Genomic DNA, 7,461 nt, shown 5'->3' with positions numbered 1-7,461 from the left:
ACTCTGAACTAAAATACAGTAGCTAATTTAGCTGTACTAGGAACCTACTTGTACATGAATTAGGAAATATACTGAACGGTATTAGGAAACAAACACTTGTTTCCTAAATACATAAAACACTCCTAAAATATATCCATAATACTAAGCTTCTTGTTCATCATCAAGCTTGCAGACAGTTCTTGTGAATTGGATTTAAGTCAACCGAAAACAACCTCTCGATTTATCAAGTTATGGCATGATTGATCCAATGTATATCCAACTCCCCTTATCTCATCCTGTGCATAGTTCTTGTTATTTACATTTTAACACCCATCAGCAAACCCCCCACTAGTGTAATGGAAACAACCTAGTGTGCCGTGTTACGTTGCGTTTTAGAAATGGATCCCTTCTCCAGTTCTCCCCTTTCTTATCTTTCCTAATTAGAAGAGTGGCAAACTAATTTATATTTCAGGGTCCATGGATCTATATTTCCATTTGCTGGAAGTAGAAAGTTCCACAAATATTAATGCCAAAGTAGAACGTTGAAGATTAGAGAAAAGACAAAGACGGCTAGTCAAACTAATTTATCTTAAATAGTATCACTCTCTAATTACCATGCTTCTTGGTTTTTCCTCCACTCAAGTAAAAACACAGTGGACACTTGCACACCACCTTCTTGGATCAATAACATTAATTAACTAATACTTATTTAGCAAGAGTTCCTGTTAATGGCCACAAACAAATGCTCATTCCGTCCAAAAAATAATTGTCACATTGTCTCAACCTCTCGTAATCGATGACACAATAGGATTTCACCAAAATACTTGTATAAACACTTTGTATAAACACTAATCACTGGACCATTCTCATAATCCCTAATGACTTTGTATAAACATAGGCATCAAAAATCTCAAGAATTTCTACCATAAACTGAAAGTGTGACAACTTTTTCCGGACATTCCTAAATAGTAGACGTGACTATTATTTCCATATAACCATTACTAAATATGACCATGCCTATCCAATCCTCTTCCCTCTCCACCAAAAACTTCAACACACTATTGACAGTCCGCTGCTTGTGCATTACGCACTGAGAACTGAGATCATGCAGTTTTTTTTTTTTTTTGATAGAATGAGATCAGGCAACTGAAATTAGAATACAGACAGAACTATGCAACAAATGTAATTTTATATTATTCTCCTCGACTATAAATATCACTCCAAGGAGCACAAGGTCTCCAAGCCCAAAAAGACACTGCATTTCAGGAAGAAAAGAAAACAAAAGGAAAGATGATAATGAGCTCAATTAGGAAATGTCTTCAAATTTCTACGTTGACTTTAGCCTTTCCAATCTTGGTGTTGTTAAGTTTGACTAGTTCCTCAGAAGCAGACCTTCAACCAGGGTTTTATATGCAGTCATGTCCCATGGCTGAGTTCATCATCAAAGATGAGGTTCGACAAGCATTTTTCAGCGACAGGGGATACGCTGCTGGCCTCGTCAGGCTGCACTTCCATGACTGTTTCGTTAGGGTAAGTCAACATTCTCACTACTTCTATTGATAAACTCATCGGGCCATACACAAGCCCATACATGGGAAGAGATTGACCACATATAAGTCTGACGGGGTTCCATCCTAAAACCAATTGGTGATAGGTGGAGTAGCCCACCAATCTTATAGTATGTTAGTCAACCTCCTTCTATTTCTCCAATGTGCAATAACTAGTCCAATACTCACATGTGAATTATACCCTTTACATCCATGTTTTTACCACAATTAGGAAGCACAGAAAGGCGGGTCAAACTATCCTACTACTATCATCTATTCTGAAGAAAAATACCACGTAAAAAACATAGCAAAAAGAACAAGTTAGCAACTTGGAATGAGTACTTGTCATTATAAGTAGTAACTTTAAAATGATAAGTTACTGAAGTACATAATATAACACATTCTGTTATGATACTTGCAGGGATGTGATGCATCAGTACTCCTAGATTCAACTCCAGGAAACACAGCCGAGAAAGATGCAGCAGCTAATAATCCTAGCCTACGAGGGTTTGATGTCATTGATAATGTAAAGGCTCGACTTGAATATATGTGTCCAGGAGTTGTGTCATGTGCTGATATACTAGCCTATGCTGCGAGAGACAGTGTTGAAATGGTAATTAAGCTGAAAAAAAAAAAGGAAGAGTTCGATAGCCCCAACAATCTAACATAAGTACTGTCAAATTTAGCCATTATTTTGATGTAGTAGTAGTAGTAGTAATGGTGTGTGTTTGGCCATTTGTGTAGACTGGAGGAGTTGGCTATGATGTTCCTGCAGGAAGACGAGACGGTAGAGTCTCTAAATCTTCAGAGGCCACCATGAACCTGCCTCCACCATTTGCCGATGTTGATCTACTCACTAAAATATTTGGCAGCAAAGGATTAACACAAGAAGAGATGGTTATCTTATCTGGTACTCCCTCTGTCCTTTTTTGTTTGCCCCATTTGCCGTTTTAGTCCGTCCCTAAAAGAATGCTCCTTTACCATAAAAGCTCATGGGACCATAATTTTACTCTCACGTAAAATACATTTGGCCCACCACTTTTGTCTCTTCTCAATTCTACACAACCAATTCTTAATAAAGCACTTCTAATGCATGGGGCAAACAATTAGGGACGGAGGGAGTAATGACTAAATAAATTGGTTGCTTACAGCAGCAGGAACCAGAAACTGACATAACAACACCTAGAGGAAATTATCCTTAAACCATAACTTATGTATGTTCGTTTGTGTAGAACTGCCATTTATGCCAATGACTTTATGCAATAGAACAGACCAATTAGGGAGTTTATGTTCACTATTACCCCTGAAAACTAATTTAATTAACTGCACAAATTCTCCGGTGGTGTGCAGGAGCTCATACCATAGGTCGCGCTCACTGCACTTCCTTCAGCAAAAGGCTGTACAATTTCACCCCATCAACAGCACAAGACCCCAGCATGAACTCCGCGTATGCATTTCAACTACAGCAGCAGTGCCCATCAGGGGATGCTGGTGCTAACATTGTGGTTCCAATGGACCCTATTAGCCCCACTATTTCTGACACTGGCTACTACCGGGACATCATCAACAACCGTGGTTTGTTCACATCTGATCAGACTCTCTTGTCAGACACTTCTACTGCAAATCTAGTATATCAGTATGCTCGAAATCCTTACTTCTGGGGAAGGAAGTTTGCTGATGCTATGGTGAGGATGGGTCAGATTGATACTCTTACAGACAATGAAGGAGAAATTCGAAGGAATTGTAGGGTGGTAAACTAAATAAAGATGAGCTAATCTGAGCTGAAAGCAATAAAATGAATGGCTGTACAAGATAGTTTGCTAAGGGTTGTATAATATGGCTTTACAGCAATAAAATGACTGATATCATATTTTATGACTTTACAGCAATAAAATGACTAATATCACATGACATGGCTTTATAGCCCCAATTAGAGATATTTCTCAAATCTCAATTACCATATTTACTACCAAGTGTCGGTAATGAATTTGTATCTGTTCCGGTATGGAATATAGGCTACCACAAAGAGCCTAAATGGGAGGACATTAAATTTCAACTCATACTACAACAAATATTCAAACTATGCTTTATCAGACAGCAACCAGTTGAAGAACATGAGTTCAGATTATGCAGATCAATGCTTCCACTGGAAATTAATTAGTCATAAGACTCGTAACTAATACTTCGTACGTGGTAAGTATGAAGCCAGTTATTGTTTTGTTTAATGTAATAAGTAAAAGCATACCCCCACTCTCATAATTTAACACTTTGGAAAATGTTTCATCAGCATTACAGTATTGTTCTGTTAGTATCCTTCCTGTGTTCATTATAGTAGAAAAGTACTAATAAATAAAGTTCTCGGAAATGATCAATCTTAGGCACTAAGTCTGGATAGAGATTGGGTTCTGAAACAAACACCAGGAAGAAGGAACAACAATGTAAGCACAAACTCCTTACTGTTATAAGAGATCCTACAAGGTCTTTAGGGGAAGATATTTCACACCATTAACTTCAAACGCTTTGATGAAAGAAACTTAATTACATTATAAACAAAATTCGGATAACCATCTGTTAGGATAAGTTCACGAGTTCAAAGAATCGAACATTCAAACATAGCACAGAAATGGGATTAAGGTAGGACTTCCTTAAAATGTTATCAACATTGTTGAAATTATAATAGAATGAGAGAGGGGAAAGAAATGTAGCAAAATTATAATAGTATTTCATTCAATCCAATTAATTAAGTTACATCAAAAGACCTTTTATAGGCTCATAAAACATACTACATTGCTAGATATGGAATAACCCACTAACCCGTTACTGCCCACTAATAATATTCATGTTCCTAAAATTAAGGACCACTAACACACTAATTTGAAGCATTAAATCCAACATGACTAGACAAATTGGAGAAAATCATAAACAAATTAAAGTACAAAGTCTTTGTCACTATGTTTCTACCCCCCCCCCCCCCCCCCCCAATCATGCAGAAGCTACCTTTTTCCTTATAATCCTCCTTTCCCTTAACCAAATGAGTCTCATCCACCGCTATTCTAACCAGCACAAGATATCCTTTCTACTGATACTGCTTGTTAATCTTGTATTCTTAGACTATTATATCAAATTGAAATGGCTAAAATACTAACGACAGCAAAAGGTGTTTGATTGGTAGTTTGGTACAATGACTAACTTAACATAGCAGGATATCAAAGCTATTGGTTCAACAACTGTAAATGGCATCTTCGGCGCTAAAGTCAATAGAATCAAGGCATGCTACTTCAGGGGGATCATACACTAAGTATATTACATAATCCGTAACAAAGATTAATAGACAGACTAGTTACCATCAGAATAATTCTAGTTATCTTATTCCAACTTAAAAGTGTCATGTGCTAAGGCTAAAAGAAGCAAATGTGCTGTCACACAACACACTAATATGTTCTTTTATTCCTCCCTTTTTACTATAAAATGATCACAAACTGTGTATTTACTATTTAGGTCCTGCAAGGTGGAAGCAAAGTGCTAAGAAAGAATGACCCTAAAGATGCCCCCTCACTCTTCTATCTTTCTTGTTCAACTTTTGGCTATTTCTTGTCTGAGTGCTCAGATAGAAGCGCAACTTAAAGTTGGGTTTTATAACCAATCATGTAAATCAGCTGAACGCATTGTGAATGAAGAAGTTTCTAAAGGGTTTATGACAGACAAAGGGGTTGCCCCCGGTCTTGTCAGACTGCACTTTCATGACTGCTTCGTCAGAGTAAGTCGTCTGAAACCTTTTTACATGGAATAAAATGCATAATTTTCATAAGCTGTAGTCTAGGACCTAGGGGTGGCAATTCGGGTCAATGGGCCAGATTCGGGTTTGGTTTCGGGATGTGTCAAAAAATATCAGAAATATTGTAAAAATTAATAATACTATAAAAATATGATAAATGGGTCAAATCGGGTCAATTTCAGGTCATTCGGGCTCGGGTTTCTCTCAGTAACTTCGTGTCGGGTTATCGGGTCGAGTCAGGTGTGCCAGCTCTAATCCCCTCCCTCCCCTCTTTTTCTCCTTTCAGGGTTGTGATGGATCCGTTCTAATCGACTCCACTTCCTCGAACACAGCTGAGAAGGATTCACCAGCAAACAATCCCAGCCTTCGTGGGTTTGAAATCATTGACAACGCAAAGACTAGACTTGAAACTGAATGCAAAGGGGTTGTATCATGTGCAGACATTTTGGCTTTCGCAGCCAGAGACAGTGTAGCAATTGTAAGTAGAATTTATTACCACTTACCAGCTTGTTGAGAACAGTCATAAGTCTGTTGTCTGCTGCATAACTTTAATCTTATATTCATAGACGGGCGGGCCAACGTATGATGTTCCGGGTGGAAGAAGGGACGGCAGAGTCTCTTTAGCTTCAGAGGTGCTACGAGACATCCCTGCACCCTCGCTGAATGTTGATCAACTTACACAGAGCTTCGCGAATAAAAAGCTGACACAGGAAGAAATGGTCACCCTATCAGGTATCATTTTTTTGTTTAGCAGATATAGAGGATGAATATATCTTCAACCTAAGTGAAACTATACTTTTCGCACAAAAAAATGTCAGGCATTCTTCCACCTTCAGAATTCAAGGGAACTCCCATAATGTAGTATTCAGTTACGACTTACGAGTATACAACGCAAAGTAGTATTCAAATGATGTCTTACATTTGAAGTCCCTTAACAGTTAACAGCTTAATGTTAGATGTTAGCTGTTAGTGGTCAGTAATATGTTAACTAAACAAAACCAAATCTCTTTTAGCTAGACCTGATCAAATTGTGGGTTGGGCCGGGTTCAGGCCGGGTCACGACTTGTAAATGCTGCCCAGTGTGTTGGGCCCAGACAAACTTTGGAGTGAAAATTTCTGCCAAACCCCGCTATTTCGGGCCAAAATAGCGGGGGTTTCGGGGCGTTTCGGGTCGGGTCAAATTTATCACTAAAAATGCAATTATGGGTTGTCCAAAACCTACCCAACAAATTGAAAAATTCATGCCGAGACTGCCCCAAAAATCAGGCCTAAAAATTCTGCCCAAAGCCCACTATTTTTCGGGCCGGGCTCATGATGATCAGGTCTACTTTTAGCTAATTTGAATCGCTATCCACAACCACAAAGGTCAAACTGGGCGCTAGGTTAGTCCCTAATAGGCTAATATTGAGGTCCTTAATCTGACCTCCAATTATTCATGATCACAGGAGCTCACACAATTGGCCGGACTCATTGCACATCCATCAACAACAGGCTATACAACTTCAACAGAACAAACGGGGGAGATCCCACTCTGGATTCAAAATATGCAGGACAACTGCAGCAACAGTGCCCGCAAGGAAGCACAGATTCTAGCCTGGTCGTTCCAATGAACCCTAATAGCCCGTTAGTCACAGACGTAGGCTACTACCAGGACATCCTAGCCAACCGTGGCCTGTTCACATCTGATCAGACTCTCTTGACGAACAACAACACAGCTAGTGAGGTGAATCAGAATGCAGGAAGTCAGTTATTATGGATGAGAAAATTTGCAGCAGCAATGGTTAAAATGGGTCAGATTGATGTTGTTACTGGCACTACCGGGGAAATCCGGATAAACTGTAGGGTAATCAATTAGGAAAGATGATTGGTAATCAATTAGGAAAGATGATTGTATCATTGTATGTACTGTAAGTCTGTAATAAGTAGACTTTCCGGGTAAATAATACCAAAAAATTGTAGGGATAAGCATATAAGCAATTACTACAATAAAATGTGTACACTCAAATTTAGTATGTATCTCAACTGTGTATGATAGTAGAAAAAAAGAGGTGATATAACGACAAACAAGCTGAAAGCCTGAAAGGCTAACAGATATACCAAAGAAATGAAACACAGGGAAGAAATTCATTCCTTGATCAATATATAAATGATAGACCTAAA

General features: G+C 38.6%; 2 protein-coding genes across 2 annotated transcripts; both read left to right on the top strand.

Moving 5' to 3' along the window:
- The first annotated feature begins 1,225 nt into the window (after positions 1-1,225).
- LOC110797653 (peroxidase 5-like) lies at positions 1,226-3,420 on the top strand. The gene is made up of 4 exons (XM_022002762.2): positions 1,226-1,509; positions 1,948-2,139; positions 2,271-2,436; positions 2,877-3,420. Exons 1-4 carry the CDS (start codon positions 1,270-1,272, stop codon positions 3,284-3,286), a joined length of 1,008 nt encoding a protein of 335 aa, XP_021858454.1. The 5' UTR covers positions 1,226-1,269; the 3' UTR covers positions 3,287-3,420.
- Positions 3,421-3,568: 148 nt separating this feature from the next.
- LOC110796664 (peroxidase 5-like) lies at positions 3,569-7,308 on the top strand. The gene is made up of 5 exons (XM_022001744.2): positions 3,569-3,719; positions 5,025-5,283; positions 5,588-5,779; positions 5,868-6,033; positions 6,747-7,308. Exons 2-5 carry the CDS (start codon positions 5,059-5,061, stop codon positions 7,154-7,156), a joined length of 993 nt encoding a protein of 330 aa, XP_021857436.1. The 5' UTR covers positions 3,569-3,719; positions 5,025-5,058; the 3' UTR covers positions 7,157-7,308.
- The last annotated feature ends 153 nt before the right edge of the window (positions 7,309-7,461 follow it).

The sequence above is a fragment of the Spinacia oleracea genome, chromosome 3 (genome assembly GCF_020520425.1).
Source record: "Spinacia oleracea cultivar Varoflay chromosome 3, BTI_SOV_V1, whole genome shotgun sequence".
Classification (NCBI taxonomy): domain Eukaryota; kingdom Viridiplantae; phylum Streptophyta; class Magnoliopsida; order Caryophyllales; family Amaranthaceae; genus Spinacia; species Spinacia oleracea.
This window is presented reverse-complemented; position numbering and strand designations above follow the sequence as displayed.